The 17,123-nt window shown below is 45.7% G+C and overlaps 1 protein-coding gene across 3 annotated transcripts in view; it reads left to right on the top strand.

Annotated features, from left to right (window-relative positions):
* Positions 1 to 17,123, top strand: part of LSAMP (limbic system associated membrane protein) — a 1,011,998-nt gene that overhangs the window by 977,388 nt on the left and 17,487 nt on the right. For 2 of the 3 annotated variants that reach the window (XM_050905213.1, XM_050905195.1), the window contains 3 exons: positions 5,327 to 5,461; positions 9,377 to 9,497; positions 10,460 to 10,608. In XM_050905213.1, coding sequence (XP_050761170.1) covers positions 5,327 to 5,461; positions 9,377 to 9,497; positions 10,460 to 10,608 — 405 coding nt within the window. Of the gene's footprint in view, positions 1 to 5,326; positions 5,462 to 9,376; positions 9,498 to 10,459; positions 10,609 to 16,734; positions 16,771 to 17,123 lie in introns of all 3 variants that reach the window. The other variant, XM_050905204.1, reaches the window with a different exon arrangement.

The following is a 17,123-nucleotide window of genomic DNA, read 5'->3' as shown; positions in this document are numbered from 1 at the left end:
AATCTGCTCTCCCCTCTTCACAACTACAAAGAGTCTTGGAAGGAAAACAAACACAGAAGCAGGGTATCTGATCTCTTTCTCCACATACCAAATGCAAACAGATACTTTCAGTGGGTCTGAACTTCAGTTTAGTTTAAGACCACAACAGTATTAAAAAAAAAAAAGAGAGAACTAAAGTAATATCTGCACAAGGAGCCCAGTGTTGGATGCACAAACAGGAGAGGATGGAGCAAAAGGTGGCTGCCACCTCTGCAGACTAGCTTCCCCTTTGAAGATGTAAGGAACTAGGGCATGAAGGGAACAGCCTCTTGGGTAGAGCATGTGGCTGAACGCATTGCTGGTCCCTTGACTACCTGAAAGAGCTGTCTGCACACAGTACAAGTGGGGCTTCATCTACGTGCGCATCATTTCTAGAAAGGAGGAGTTTAGCCTTTGAGGAAAGAGTGATGGTGTGTGGCAGTGCAAGGGGCTGTTTGGGCGCAGGTGGGAAGGACCCATAAATACATGGGGAGAGTGTAAGTCTGTGTTTCTGCACACACAGTGGGATTTATATATATGTAAAACCACATAAAATACATATATATTTTTTATATATTATGTATTTTATATATATAAAAGATACATATTTTATATATATCTGTCTCGTATATCTATGAGAGCATAGGCAGGTGTGCATGTCAACAGGGGACGATATGCAGAGCCCATGGGGTTGTACAAGGGTATATCCAAAGGGTGGGGGGAGAGGAGGGCTTCTTGCCAGCAGGCTAGCATTGCCAAGCAGGTTTGCTGTTTGGGTTCATTATTTACTTTACTGGGTCCAATTAGGAAGCCCGGGGATAGGAAATGTGGCTGAGGCAAGTGGGCCTTCAAAGCCTTCCTCCTGCACACATCAAAGCCGTCTGCCGCAGATCCCTCTGCAAAAAGGGCTCTGCCAGCTCCAAGCAGCCGCAGACGCCTGGCTCGCTTGGCTCGGGGTCGTTCCCTGTTGGTTTGATTGTCAAGCCTCCCAGGCTCATACTCTCTATCTCCAGCCTGCAGAGCAGAAAGCTCCTCTTTCTGATTTACTGGGACAGAATTAAGGAACTACAGCTTGGCAAGACGGTGTTTAATGGGGCTGCAGCAACAAACCAAGCTAACTATGAATGTGTGAAAGGCAAAAAAAACGCTGGGAAGAAGGTTGCCTGGAGTCATGGGAAGGGATGCTTTGGGATGAGAAGAGCTGAGCTGCACGAGGAGTCTTCCCCCCCAGGGAAACCTGGAAGGCCCCTCACTGGGAAGGGGTTGTACTGAACCAGACAAAACAGCCAGGGGACAACCCTTGTCAGCGTGGAAGATTTGGCAGTAGGGTCAGGATTTTGTCCCTGGATAACATGCTCACGGCAAATGTCTTCTCTTAATGGGAATGGAGTGGCTCACTTGCCAGGAGTCATTGTTATTGGTACCAAAGAGCGTTGTCCAAGCCTTCTCCCTCCCCGCTTTGATAAACTGCTTAGTGACAACCATCAGCTCCCTGCCAAAGCTGGCTCCTGCACGGAAACATTTGTAAATTTGCTCAGTGTATAAAGCTCTGTTCCTGCTCCCCCCGCCCCCCTTTTGCCTTAGAGGTTAGAGTTAATATGACTCACCTAATCTGGCTGCCAAGGTGAATTAGTGAAAACATCTCTACAGCTCTGTGCAAGATATCACAACCTGACATTTTTCTAACACACCGTGATACATCTTTCCTCTCCCTGATCTGTACTATGACACTATGATACTATATAAATGCTTTTTGTTAGAAATGGTTAATGTACCCTTAGAGGGGACAGGGCTGCAAGCAAAAGGGTCTGTCTTGCAAGTGAGAGTAGCTGAGTTCCTGTGGCAAAATGTTGATGCCGAGGGTTGAAACAGGTCACCAGTGCAGGGACAAGAACAGTGCTACCGCTATTTCAGCAAGAGACTGTCACAGAAACTTTCCCTGAAGTGTTATGCTCGTATCTATGTCCTGGAGCAGGGGAATGAGGAGCTGAATAGGCCTATTGATGTCTTTGGCATGCTCTTTAAAACAGAAGTCCTCCCTTTCACTCATTCCCAGAAAGCTCCACTGGGCAAACCAGCAGCTCATCATGTCTTGGGAAGGATTGTGCGTGGCTGTGAAAGCTCTCCTGCTGGACATGGTACACGGTTTAGACTTTAAGTGCATGTAAATATGCAGGGGAGATGCTGAAAAACATCTTCCCTTAGGAAAGTATGTACCCTTTTAGGATACTTTGGAGCTCCATTGATGTGGTTCTCTGACAGACAGACTTAACAGTGCCCTTAATGAGGGTGCCACTCCATTAGAGCTGGTTAAGTCACCCTCAACCCTCTTTTCATTATGGTGACAGTCTTGTGACAAGGGCAAATTGCAGGAGAAGCGAGTCCCACTTGGAATGAACCCTGTGTATAAACAAGGCAGAATTGCAGAGCAAATGATTTGCAAAGCAGACGCAAATTACATTTTAACCTTTTCTTTGTGAGTCTTTCCCTGATGTCTGATTAACTTTCTAGTCAACTGGCTGACCTACCAACTGGGAGTGCTGCTGTGAAAGGAGGGGAGTGTTGGTTGTCAGCTCAAATTGGGGGTGGGATTTTCAAAAAGCATTATTAGCAGGTAGCAGTATGTGATAAGAAGACCTGGGAATTAAAAGAGTTCCCAACCAAAAATGAATCACACTATGGCAAAACCACAAACAATGTATTGGCTGTACAGACAGCAGCACGGTGCAGAAGTTGCGATGCAATCCTTCGTCTGTGTTCAGCCATGGTAACACCTCATCTGAAATGCTGTGTTCGGTTTGGGGTATTGCACTTCCAGAAAAATGTGAACTTGTCAGAGAGGTCTAAAAGGAAAGAACAAGAATGATCAAGGGTCTAAAAAAACCTCACCTACAGAGGAAGATTGAAAGACCCTGGCAATGTTCAGCCAAAAAAAAAAAAAAAAAGATGACAACTAAGGGAGGAACATAAGTGATTTAAAAGTTGATAAAAGGCTATTGCAAAGAAGGAGGGAATGATTTCTTCTTTTTGTCTATAGTGGCTAAGACAAAAATAATAGCTTTAAATTGCAGCAAGGGAGACTCAGGTCAAACTTCAGGGAAACTGCTCCAATGGTAAGGACAGTGAAGCATGGGAACAGATCATCTGGAGCGGCTGCAGAGTCTCTGTCGCTGGAGGGCAGAGGATGGCTGTCTCCCTGACATGACCCATGCGTCCTGCCTTGAGGTTGGGGAATGGGCTAGATGGTGACTGAAGTTTCTTCCAGTCCTATGACTCACCTAACTCTGGTCCTACAGGGGTTAAGATTTCCTTACATATTCATGAGTTACATCGATAAAAAGTATCTGTGAAAATCCCACCCTGCTTCCTTCTCCACTGACTCCCGATAGCATCAGCCCCAGTGCACAGCAGAGGATTGAGAGCCGTGTCCCAGAGCACGGGGTGGACAGCAGGAGCCAACTTTGCCTCCCTACCTTGTAAAATACACTGCTGCCATGTAGTAAGGCCCTTCAGCAGACTGTTAGGGGATGTGAAAACCTGCATCAAAGCAGCTGTAAGTTTTAGACATAGCGATGAGATTTCCACTCACCTGAACATCTGGCAGGAGCTGGAAAAGGGACTGCTGGTTAGCCCCACTGAAAGAGAGGGGAAACCTTGTCTTTACATGAGTTTAATAGGTACACTGCTGTTTTCATACTGAGTCTCCGTGAGGGTGGGTGGTTTTCCCCTAGAATGGTTCTGAAAATTGCCTGGGAAAGAAAATATAAAAAGCAAAAATAATTGTAGAAGGGACAGAGTTCTGAGCAGATTTTGGAGCTGCTGAAGTCCCTATCTCTGATGCAGAAGGGAAATGCACGCAGCTGGTATCACCAGTGTGTGCGGTCAGCCTGACCTGGCCAACACACTGCAGCAAGCCTGTGCCTGTGTGGTGGGATTCATTGCAGGTGGCTCCATGGGAGCTTTAGCTCCAGAGATGGGGCTTACCCACTGCTTTCACGCAGTGCCGCAGAGCCAAGGACAACAGCCCCGTCCTCGCAGGCACTATTTGAACTCCGTCAAACAACTCTAAGCACTTACGTGAAGTGGGCAGGGTTTCAGAAGTGCTTGGCACCTATCAAGCAGAAAATGTCTTCTGGGCAGAGAGTTGCTTTGGAAAATCTGACCACTCTCTGAGGAACCTGAATGGGAGCCCTTGTGGGCTGACTTTTTTTTTTTTTTTTTTTTGAAATCTGGCTTTTACCCTTTGAAGGTTGGGGGACACTTTCTCTAAACATACACAGGCAGGCAACTGGGGCTTGTGGCTTTGCATGCTGCAGACCAGTGCTTGCAGCCGTCTCAGAGAAAGGAAGCATCTCCCTTGACACTGCTGCCAGTGTGGTTCACATTCTTTCCAGGAGGAACCTTACTTGGCTTTCTGAACGAATAGGGTAGATACACCAATCCTAATATTTCATGCTTCCCTGGCACCTTTCATCCAACGATTGTAATGTGTTTTACATGGGTTAACTTCACTGCCGTTCTCTGACCAGGAGGTGATGGTAGAGGGGACTATTAGCTGCAGTTCACAGAGGGAGAGCAAGGGAGTGACTCACCCAGGGTCATACAGTGAATTAAAAGCAAGGCCACAGACCTCCCCTGATTCCTGCCCCTGGCTGTAACCCCAACGCTCAGGTCACTGCTTTCAAAACTGTGTTAGTGAGGCAGCACAGTTTAAATGTGTGATTTTGTATGTACAGTAGATCAGGCATTCGTGATGATTATTGGTCTCCGTGGATCAAATTACACTTTGTTTCTCTCAGTTTGGCCATGTTTAACAGTAGCTCGATCTGATCGATGGTACTTCAGGGTGGTGGTTGCTCTGAGAGACAGGAAGACATTTTTCACAGTTTTGCAGTGGAGAAAAGAGTGTTGACAATACACCACCACATTTGACGACCCAGCTAGCCCTGAACCAGCCCATCGGCCACAGGCTGACTAACCTCCCTGGTACTCAGCCGTCACACCAGTGAACTTACTCTGGTCTCACGTGATGGAGATTTTGCTTCTTGGCCTGGACAGCCTGTGAGATGCAACGCTTTGGAACTGCTTGTATGCTTCCGTCCAGATTTTCAGAAACCAAGTTTTCCGTAACTAAATAAAATGCTAGTATCTTGCTGATATGGCTTCTGAAATAACTTTAAAATAGCTCATGACTGTAGTTTATTTGCAGAATCCCTGTTGTGATTGTTCTTCCATAGCAATTAAGCAGAAGGCTTCTCAAATCTGAATGCCTAACAGAGCCACCACCTGTATTTTTCTGTCCTACCAGGCAGAGAGTTTGAAGGCGAGGAAGAGTATCTGGAGATCCTAGGGATCACGCGAGAGCAATCGGGCAAGTATGAATGCAAAGCTGCCAACGAGGTTGCTTCAGCAGACGTCAAGCAAGTCCGGGTCACTGTGAACTGTGAGTACATCGCAACTGGAGTGGGTCAATGCGGAGAGCTTTGTCCACGGGCAGGGGTGACTTTAGGATAAACAGAGAAGCCTTTCTGGGTTTATATTATATGATCTGAAATGGAGGGGAGGCGCTGAGGAAACTATCTGCAGTCAGACACTTATTGCAGGGTATAGTTTGTGCTTTAAACCTGGTTAGAAAAGAAAGAAAAAGAGAGAGAGAAAAGAGAGGAGCTGTGAGTTGCCCCTGTCTCTCCCCTCAGAAACGCTGGTGATGCCTTGTTTTCATTCATTGATATTCAGGAGAACAGTAGCGTGAAGAGAAGCTTCGGCAAGACAGCAAGGAGAGATAAGGGAGGGTTCAGCCGTCTCAGAGCAAACACACGCCTGCCTGCACCCAGCCATCTCAGCAGTGCCTACATGGCTATCACAGCCCAGGGGCCTGGGGGGACATGCGGTAGAGGCATGTGTTAATGAGAGGGTGCAAAAACTTGACTTTTATGCTGGTTTCAGGTCATTAGCATAAAGCCGTCTCTAAGAGACCCTCCATGCACCAATGCAATACAGAAAGGGGCTTGACCAAAGGATACAGCAATCCACCTAAAAACACCGCGAGGCACATTAGCTATGTGGCTTACATCCACACCTGTATGAGTGGGACATGGATCCCATCGCCCATACGTGCTTAGACAGGTGTCCACTTCACTCTGCTGGCGTACTCCTCTCACAGTGACACAAGATATTTCAGACTGCTGTTACTCTTACAATCCTATGTGTGTGTATGTCCACCTCCATATTTGTATGGCTCATATTGGGCACTGGAGTGATTTAAAGTGAATATCCCCATCTACCTGCTCTGTTTCCTCGCTTGGAGGCTAATACCTCCGCAGCAGGGATGGATGAATGGGAGGTATATCCTCTCCTGACCTTTTTCAGTTTACGCACCAGAATATTAACTTAAACTGAAATTGGAGATGGTTACAGACATGTTTCAGGGTGCATATGCATGGCCTTGATTCACAGGTAGCACTCCCGGGGAGTGGGTTAGGGCAGAGAGCTGACGGCAGCAAGCGTTTCAGCCCATCCCAGTCTAATTTGCCACCACAGGTAATTTTAGCACCTTTTAATACCATTCTCACTCTTTGTCTCTTTCTTTCCCTTTGGGCCATCACATCAGATCAACTTGTCTGTCTTGCTTAGAATTCAAGGTTATAGGCTCCCTGCGGCATCTTCAGAATCCACTGAGTTTTTTATAATTCCCTGAGAAACTAGGTGGCAGTGGTTTAATACCAGCTGCTTCATGGGCCAAATTTGGCGTTAATGTGAAACTGTAGTAGCAGGTTTTCTGCACTAAAACTGTTTAGGGTTTTTTCCTGTCAAAACCAGCTGAGTTTATAAACCCGAGACAGTCCATGAGAACCAATTAATATTTTCAAATATTTCTGTGAAGCATAATTTCAACGATGCTTTTAACATGGTTGAAACAGATTGTTTGTATAAAGTCAGAATGTTTGATTTTGACTTAGTTTCCACTCATAACTGTGCTACAGTAAGATCTTAAACATTTTTACTGTTGGAATATACGAAAATATGCGATAGAGTATTGTAATATTATTATGTGGCCTAATTTGTAATGTAAGCAACTTACAAATTCCTTCAGGACACATCTTTTCTTTTGAAACAAAGGGAAAAAATCGAAGAGGTCATGAGGGCCATGCACAGGAAAAAAATTAGTCCTGTTTAGGGAATGAAAGCTAGACATTTGCGTACATCTTTCCTTACCTTGCTTCCTTAAACTACACCACACGCAGCAGAAAGTGGGAAAACTACAGTAAGTTTGAAAAATGGGACCTGCCCAACCTCAGGAGCTTCCTGGCCATCTCTTATCATCTGCTGACGCTGTGGAGCGTGTAGCTTGTCAGCCCGGACTGCAGGACAGAGCATCCTCGCATTGCTTTGGTCTCACACTACCACCTTCAGGCTTCCCGAGTAATGGCCCTTGCGCATCACAGGCAGAGAAACTGAGGCCTGGGGAAGAGTGGGGGGGAAACAGCTGAAGGGAACCCACTCCTGGCTTCCCCGGCAGCAAACAGCTAAACACAGAGCGGCTGCTTTCTGAGTACAATAGGCTGGTTTGTTCAGGGCCACCGCCTGCCCCTTCTGGGAGAGCGCTGCAGCAAGCAGACTGCCCTTCACTGAGCAGGCAGCCTCAGGGCCAGCAGTGCCTTCACAAAAGCGGTGGTGGCTGAGGTATGGCCTGTCCACCCATCTGGGCTCTGTCCTTTAAAAAGCCGAGGAGGGTGGCTAAGGCAGGGACTGCTCAGAGCGAGGGGCTGGGCTCCCTGGCAGCAGCCCGGGGAGCACACGCCTGCCAGGAGCATTTTCTAGGCCCATAGAAAGGTGCTTGTTCCTTTTGTGAGTCACCTCTTGCGCTGGATTCAGTGAAACGGAAAAGGTTTGTCTCACTGCAGACGGCAAGAAGATATACTGCTCAAACCAAAAAATCAAAGAAGGTTCCTTAAAAAATCACCTTCACTATCCTTTTATTACCTCTCCTCCTTTCCAAATTAAAATATTTACATGAACCCGCAGCCTTTGAATGTAGGATCCTATTTATGTACACTTATTAATATTTATGATGTTAGAGGGCGCACTGCAACATCCCTAAAGCCCTGCATAAAATCCCGATTAAGGTCAGGAAAGGGATCACATTGAGATGGCTAATGTGTTCACAAACAAACTTCTTTCCATACATTTTCCAGACAGAATTATTTTTTTCTTTGACTGACACAATCCATTTTGATTATTTTTTTGGCCTTTCAGTGCTGGGACAGATACAGACAGCGGAGCTGTACTCTGTACACGCAGAGTGTGCTTTATGGTAACTTGAGTCTCAGCAAAGTAGCTGTCTGAGTTGCAGCCCCGTAATCTCAGGGTATGCAAGTATTAGTGATGAGAGACACTTATTCCCTGATCCCTCTCAGTAGCCGGGTGGAAATAATTCTGCCTTTTAACATGTAAAACTTGTCGCTTAACATTTTGAACATGGGGCTGGGATTGAAGATGCTGGTGCCTACCCTACCTGGCACCCAGCCAGCACTAAGACCTAGCTCCATCAGAGCACACAGATATGGTTCCCAAGTTTTGGTTGCCCATGGCACAACTCTCAGGCTTCAAAGTAAGCAGAGGTGGGAGCACCGTGCTGGGCTGAAGGCAAGCTTCATGCAGAGCAATCACGAGCAAGCCCTCTTGGAGCCTGTGACAAAGCATGATGTCCAGGAAGGTTTGGGCAGGATTTGTAATCTTAGACACCTAAGAGAAGTGTCTCAACAAGTTGTCTGGCTCTCAAAGTTGCACCCACAGCTCCTGCTAAAGCTCTTCCCTTTTAAGCTGTGAATGTATTTCTGTCTCATACATGTTGCCTCAGTCCTTTCCTTTCTTATTATAGTTTTGACATTAGACACAGAGGTTGTATGGAAGATAATTTTCATGCTAGTGTTAAATTCCTACTTTATTCCTTTTGCTTTTGCTGTCTTCCTTTACCCTTGATGAAGTCTTTCTCTCATCTTCTCCTCTCTGATGAGCCCATGTGAACTAGAGATCTACAGGTAAATACTCATAAATTACAGAAGTCCGTCATTAACCTTAACTCTGCCTGTGTATGCCTATGCATTTATGACAGAACTTTATTCAGTGTTGCTGAAGAGAAGCACGCATAAGGAGTGATCCTAATGCGGTGTATTAGGGAGAGTTCAGAGAGCAGGTATTCTCCAGAGGAGCAGGGGGGAGCATGTGCCACAGCAAGCAGCAGCCGTGGGCCTTCACCGGCCCGAATGGTTTGCATGAGGAAGCCAGCCCTGACATAGTTTCACTGTTTCGTTCCACCTGGAAGTGTGTGAAATGACCACGTGTTTCCTTCCTGCAGACCCTCCCACCATCACAGAGTCCAAGAGCAATGAAGCGGCCACGGGACGACAAGCCTTACTCCGGTGCGAGGCGTCAGCAGTGCCCACGCCTGATTTCGAGTGGTACAGAGATGATACCAGGTAAGACCTTTAGCTCGCCTCTTCCCTTCTGTCCTTTTCAGTCCACTCAATAGAGGATCCTTAGAGAATCACCTATCATCCCCCCAGCTCTTCTCCTCAAACAAATTACTCTTCACAAACCATATAATTCACGATGGTCCCATCAGACTCGGCAGAGCCAGCATGGTCAGGGCTGGAGGAGGCAATCCCTCTCTGCGCTGGGGATTCTGAAGGAAGTGCAGAGGATGGAGCTCTTGCCTTTAAGTCAGTTATGGGCCAATACACAATTAAGACATCAATAGTGCTTTCTTCCTGATGATGTTCATGCATTAAATAGCCCATGACACAGACAAAAAAATAGGCAGTGTTAGTTTCCAAGTAGGTAATGCCACTCTAGGTGCCTCCAATCTAGGGGAAGGAGCTGCTGAGGGGTAAGATTCCCCCATCTATGTGACCTGAGCCACCCAGATTTGCATATGAGAGAAAATGAGAAAAGGGATCTGTCCTTTATACCTGAGCATTTACCTGGCATTAAGAAGGTTGTGTTATTATCCTAGTTTTTAACCTGACCCATGTGCACAGCTTTGGTATATGCACATATTGGAACACATGAATTGGTGTGTTTCACTAAAAACCTTTTGTTCAAGTATGGACTAGCCCTCAGATGGCCATGGTGTGTTCATTTCCAAGTGTTAGTTGGTGCTGGGTAAAGGCTTCCTCCCTTTCCCTCGGCTTTTCTTGCTTCTCCACTGCTTTATCAGTGGCATTTCACCCCACTGTGCTGCTTCTTCCTTTCATTCCCTCCTCCTGCTTTCCATCAATGCCTTCTTTGGTCTGTTTCTTCTCACGTCTCCTTCCTGCCTCCCTCCATCCTCACCTGCCAGCTGGGCTGAATGACTTCGGTTTACTGCCTGCCAGGCAGTGATTTCCTTCCCAATACACAACTGCCATTGCACTACACACCCCTTCTCCTGTCTTCCCAGGATAAACAGCGCCAACGGTCTGGAGATAAAGAGCACGGGGACCCAGTCTCTGCTGATGGTGGCCAACGTCACTGAGGAACACTATGGGAACTACACCTGCGTGGCTGCCAACAAGCTGGGAGTCACAAATGCCAGCCTATACCTTTACAGTAAGTATGGGAGAGGGTAAAGGGAGGTCCAGATTGCTCTCGCAAAGACCAGGCTGTGTAGGAAGCACACGGTGACCAAAACTCTGGGAAGCATCCGCTTGCCACCCTCACTCCCCCAAACCTCCAGCCATGAACTGGCTTTCAGCGCTCTGCTTCAGATACCTACATGTTCATACTTGCCGTGAAACACAAACCCAACCAAATTAAAATGTTTACAGTCAAGCCCTTTGATTGACTTTCTTTGCTGAAGTCAGATTTTGTTAAAATAATAAAAACATGTTTGTTTTAAAGCTGGAAACAAAAAACACTTCAGAATGATAGCCCCTTTAATAAGGAGACAGAAGGCCAGGGCTTGGAGGGTCCATGACAGCTGAGAAATGACAAGTAATTCAGAGAGGTGGAGAGAACTAGCCACTGAGCCTGAGGAGAACAAGAGAGTCAAGAAAAAGAGAAATGAGTTTGAAAATGGAAGGGAAAGAAGTGGGAAAAGACAGAATGATTTAAAGGGGCATACCACAGGGAACATGGGGGAAAAGGTAATCAGCAGATGAAACACGGAATAAAATTCCTTGGATCTCGTTCTGCTACTTTTCAATTCCTGAGTTTGTCGTAGTAAGTGTAAACAGACAGAAGTTGGGACTAGACCAAACTCTGGAGCAGAGTTACCTGCTGGTTCTGAATTTTGCAGCTGATTCAAACCTGAGCCTAAACAGAGCCCGTGCCCCTCACCTACCACCCATGTACACGTACAAACTGTGGTGTATTCAAAACGCAGTTCCTGATTCCAGGTCCAAAACTTGGGCTCGACTTGGACCGCACATTGTTACTGCCACCAGAAATAGACTGCAGCAGAATGACCCACTCACATGAATGGACACATAGATGCAGAAGTGACTTAGGGCTGTATTCCTCTGACAGTCCCAAATTGAATTAAAACATTCAGGCCATGACCTGCATGTCCTTTTAAACAGAAAAAAGATAAGCTGTGTAAAGCTGTCTTAGTATGGGACGCAGTTTTGTCTAGTTTCTGCTGTGTGTGGTCAGATTAATCAAACTATCAGAAAAATGATGTTTTGGTTTGGTTATTTTTTAACAGATGTAGTGCAAAAGGATAAGTCCATTGGCATTCTTTGTTTACCACCTCTGGATTTATTTCATGGCAGTTTGAATTTTTGGAAAATTTTAGTGTATTCTGTGGAAGTTTTTTTCTAAAGAACAGATATTATCGTAAAAGAACATATATTTGATTTCCTGTAGCATTGCAGCACACAAAGCAAATTTCTACATTGGAAGTCTTTTCACTCTGGTCTTGTGACTATCATGAGATTCAAATAAAATCCTCAGGCAGCAATCTGGAACACAATTTTCAAATACTCCAGATTTGTTCTTGCTGATATTAATATAATGCTAAGTTTAGAATCCATTATTTGTGGCTGAATTCTAAATTTGGCCCTCTCTGTTGGTTCCTGTTACACAGATGAGCTGAAATGCATCACTGAAACAAAATACCAAGATGAAATTCAATAATGTATGTATGCCCACGTGACTTTAGCTGGGGGGTTGGTTTTGCTAGAAAAGCATTTTGCATGACTTCAGAACTTCACCTCAAAGGATCTCAAAGGATTTGCTAGCAATGAATATTTTAACATCACAAGTTATTTAGAAATGGGTGAGTGTTATTAGCACCATTTTGCAGTAGGAAACTAAGGTACAGAGTGAAGAAATGGTTTACCCATGGTCATAAAATGAGTGGCAGAACCTGTAAGAGACCCAGGGAGATCTTGCGAAGTTGCCGTTAACTATTCCAGGAGGAAATGTGGCAACTATTAAAGATGACTTGCAACAGTGAGGGTCCTATTTTAGCCACCTTTTGATGTGTATGAATAAAACTTTCCTTCTTTCAAGTTGTTGGATTTTGTTTATCATTTTTACCTTAGAAATTCAAGATCTATTTATGCTGGAAAACACTAAAGAACTTCACAAAAGCCAGAAGAATGGAGGTGCAGGAGCTGAGAGAGTTTTGATGATTTTCAGTGGACTGTTTCTAACTTTTATTTTTGTTGCTTAGTTAATCCTTATTTCTTCAGTGTGCAATTGCTTCATATTGTTTCAGGAAATCTCTGTTCTCCTTCTAGTTAGTGTGGAAGAGAGAAAGAGAGAGGAAAAAAATAAATTCAGGCAGACTACAGCTGGTATTTCTAAGGTTAAGAAATCAGGGGGGAAATGAGTGAAGGGAATCCAGCCTCATAAAGATAAAAAAAGCAGCTGAAAAAACCTACAAGCCCAGATGAAAAAGTTGTTGTACTGAACACGCAGTAGCTGAAATAACAGGTAATGCACACTCCCAGCCACACACCCAGGCAGAAAAATAAAGCACTCCCAAGTTTTTGCAAGGTATAGCAGATACTCAAATACTTGGAAGTGTTTTTTATCCGTAGAATCAGAGATTTTGTTTCTTTTTTAAATAGAGAACAAGCTCACTGTAGGGCAACATCCCACTAGGGAGGCAGATACAGCAGTGGTTCCTCAGTGTCCCACTGCAGCACAGAAAAGAATGGCAGCCAGGAGTGAAGAAACAACCAGAGAGTTAATAATGAGGTACTGGCAGCTTTGCCTGAGGTGGAGGGCAGAAGGGGAGCTAGCAAAATGATGTGAAAGAACAGTTTAGCAATAGAGAAAAATGGGTGGCTACCATTCCAGGAAATCTCAGCCAGCATTGAAAAATTCTCGGAGAGACCGAGTGCCTTAGATGTCAATGCCATAGATAGAAGAAGCATTAAAATACAAAAGCAGCTCCCTTGAGCTGTATGAATAGAAAGCTAGTGATCTTCCTTAACGGATGTAGCAGCAGGATTGCCTGCTGTAGGTGGAGAGATTTATACTCCTCACTCCTGAAGACTGAGTTTACAACAACGTAAAAATGGCCATACCAAAGGTCTGTCTTACCCAGGAACCTGTCTCCAACAGCAATATGGAATATGTTTGCAGAAAGGGTACTCAGGTACAGTTTGATGATACAACTGATCTAATAGCTTGCTGCCATCCCTTCCTCCCCACTCCTTTTGCTCACCCTGCTCTCTGCCACATGCTTTTGTTGTTTCCCTTATTCTGGTACTCAGTGGACAACCCACTGAGCCAGTTCAACCTGCTAAACCAGTGAAAAAGTAACCCAGCTTTACCACCCACCCCCCAAAATGCCCCACAAACGTTTTCTTTTGTTGTACTGAGCTGAATTAGTTCATGGAAGGGCTCAACAAGCACCAGAGCCCGTGCAAGAGGGGAAGCCATATCACACATCTGTGGATGTGAGAAGTTGGGAGGCAGGACCATGTTTTGCAGCATTAGTGAGCCAGTAGGTTGATTCAGCTCTGCAGAGCCTAGGAACAGGATTTGTAACCCCCAAGCACAAAATACTGTGAGACCTAGGAAAGGGGCAGTAACACAGATCTCTGTGAAAATTACCTGGCAGAGAGGTCAAACCAGGGCTGCCTTCACAGACCAACAGAGGTGAAAAGTAGTGCCACAACTGAAGGGAAAGGGTTTTTTCCTAAGTGTATGAGGAGGGAGGGAACATGTTTTCTTTTCATTCCACTCAGCTAACAGAGTGCTATGAAAAGCATTATGAGTAAAAGTCACAATTTGTATCTTAACCCATGCTACACAGAAGTGTAAATATGTGTATATATACCAGATACACATCTGCTGTACAAGCATATAGATACATAGGTTTACGTGTCTGTGAGTATGTATACATATGCATGCACCTGTGCGATGTATAAGCAAGCATACACACCCCCCACAGGCACACAGAAGCAGGTGCAGCACCTGGTGCATTCTAACAAGGCAGAGAAAAGAAATGAAAGCTTTTCCAAATTAGTTGACTTCTGCCTCCCGCAGAGCTAGCCCATCCCAGAGGATAAAACAGGAGACAACAGGGCAGTGCCGCACATCCTTATGCAGTCCTGCTGGCTAAATTGTCTCAACTATAGGAGACTGCCACTTCAGCAGGTCCCCTGCCGCATCCTCTGCGGTTTGCATCCTCTGCACCCTTCAGGGAGTAAGAAAACGCGGAGGTGAAGCAGCAGCTGGCAAAGCCATTTAGAAGCAGCAGCAGACAGGATCCCACTCCTGCCTCCTCGAGAGGCTTCAGGTAGAGTTATCATTACAGTCCAGCAGTTTTGATTGCAGCAAGAGGCACATTCCTAAGAAGAGCTGGCACTTGCCTCTAACTTGTCATTATTTGTTAGCACCCCTGCACAAGTGCTGGCTGTGCACACACGCTTACACCCCTTCTCCTAACTCTCTGCCCGCGCTGTGTTGCACCTGAGCATTTGCTTACAGGTGTTGCTGCTAGGGTTTGGAGCATAACTGTGGCTGAAATCTCTCTTAGTGGCTCTTAGTGCAAACCCCGTGTTTTCCCAGGGACTGTCAATAATGGGGAGACTTGTGAGAGGAGGAAAGTCGTTAGGGTGACAGCCAGATGGGGCAAGGCTGAGACACTGCTAATGAGCCAGGGTGGAGCAATAAAGGCAGCACGCAGCGGGTGAGGGGAACAGAGGTAGAGTCCTTGAGTAGAAAGCAGCATGATAATGAGGCCGTAGTGCTTTGCTTTAACTGCTTATGCTGTGCAGTCTGCAGCCTGCTGTGCAGGAAGAAGGTAAAGGGGAGTTGAGTTATTTAACCAAACTAAATAACAAGGAAGTCATGTCAGCACAACAGCCTGCTTTTGCAGAACAATAGTCCCCTGTTGCTACATAAACACAGAGATCCAGGCTAGCCTCTTATTTTCTAGGCAAGAGACAATCTCCCCTGTGCCTGCTGTGGACTCAAACAGCTCCATTACCACCATGAGGGCAGGAGATCTGCCAGTGTCACAGGGATGGGCCTGACCTGCTACATCACTGTGGACTCTAGTGAGTCAGAAACTAGCTCTTTGCACCAAGGATGCTGTATAAAGAGCATTGGCTTCCAAATAGCTGGGCCTGGGTTGATCAGAGAATAATAGTGGACTACTGATGTATCCTGCCAAGCTCTATGTCCATCAGCAGTGATCTTAGCACTGTCCTTACAGGTAAGCCAGGAGACAACTTGTTGCCCCAAGCCTATCAGCTGTTGCATAGTGGCATATCTCTACAGCTTAATGTCTACCTACTATCAGTCCATGAGTAGGAACTTGTCTCAGTCAGTACGAGGCATCCAGCAAGCTCTGAAGGTAATGAAAGGAGACCCAGTGATCAGAGTCAGGCCTGGGGGGGCTTGTATTCTTGGTTCTGCACCTGATTCTGCCAACAGTTCAGCATTTGACCTTGGGCAAATTGCTTCCTTGCTCTGTGCATCAGCTGCATGATCTGTAAAATGGAATTAACGCTACTGTTAGCTTCAGACTGAGGTCTCTGACACTGGTTTCCCTCAGTGTCTGTGCAATTCTTTTGAGATCCTTGTGTGGAAGAAGCAAAGCGTGAAACCAGCAGTGATGTATAACAAAGTCCTGCTGTGACGTATAACGAGGATGCATTGTAAAAACCCTATAAACAAAACAGCTGGCTCTGCGTACAACCAGAGGGTGATGAGTCTGCAAAAACTCTGTTCCCCTCAGAAGCTCAAAAGAAGCAGAGTGCCCTTGAGGATTCACCAGGGTGACTGCTCCCATGCTTAGATCCTCAGGGCACCTGTCACTGGCAAGAAATCCATTGTGGAGAAGGTTCTGGGGAGACAGCAACTACCCATGGAGGACTTCCACAACTCACCTCTCTGCCAAGACTAGCTTCCAGCCAGAGGTGTAGTTAAGAGGAGCTGTAGTGGGATGATATGAGTGGTCTTGAAAGTCAGAGGGGAGATATGGCCCATCAACTCCAATTACCTTCACTGCAGGTGCTTAATCCCTCTTGCTGTGTGGATATTATTTGTTTAGTTTTTCAAATGACTTCTCTCTGACTCCGGTCCCAGAGGATGTTGATGTGTATTAGGTGTGTTGCTAGCAAAATGATCTGTATATGAAACCTACTCTAGTTCATTTAATTTGGGGATGGACAACTCCATCAGGTTTGTATCTGCTGCTTGCTTGGTGTGAAAAGTGGCTTGTCCTTTTCTCCTGCATGTTGCTTATTGTTTTTTTTCCCCCCTTAGAACGAGTTTTACCCACACTCCCCAATCCTTTTCCAGGTCAGTATGTGTTTTATGTTGAAGTAGCTCTTTAGCCGGGTCATTCTCCATCATCCTGACAAATGCTCACAGCTAGGGATGGGCAAAACAGCTCAGAAATGCAGGAAAATAGGGCTTTCCCTTCTCGTCTACATGTCGTTTGGTCTCTTCTGCTCACCTTCCTCATCCTTCCCCTTCCCCCCTCCCTTTTAAAAAAAAAAATCAACTAAACAGCAACAACCTTTAGCCAAGCTTTGAGCTATGACATTGTGTCCTCACCCAGGTCTGGGCAGTCTTCACTGAGGTTCAATTTGTCTGCAGACCTACTCCTAATATATATTCCCATCCTAAGCTGTCTTTGCCCACATGTTTGG

This window comes from Gymnogyps californianus, chromosome 1 (assembly GCF_018139145.2).
Source record: "Gymnogyps californianus isolate 813 chromosome 1, ASM1813914v2, whole genome shotgun sequence".
In the NCBI taxonomy this organism is placed as follows: domain Eukaryota; kingdom Metazoa; phylum Chordata; class Aves; order Accipitriformes; family Cathartidae; genus Gymnogyps; species Gymnogyps californianus.
The sequence above is the reverse complement of the archived record's forward strand: the minus strand, read 5'-3'. Positions and strand labels throughout refer to the sequence as shown.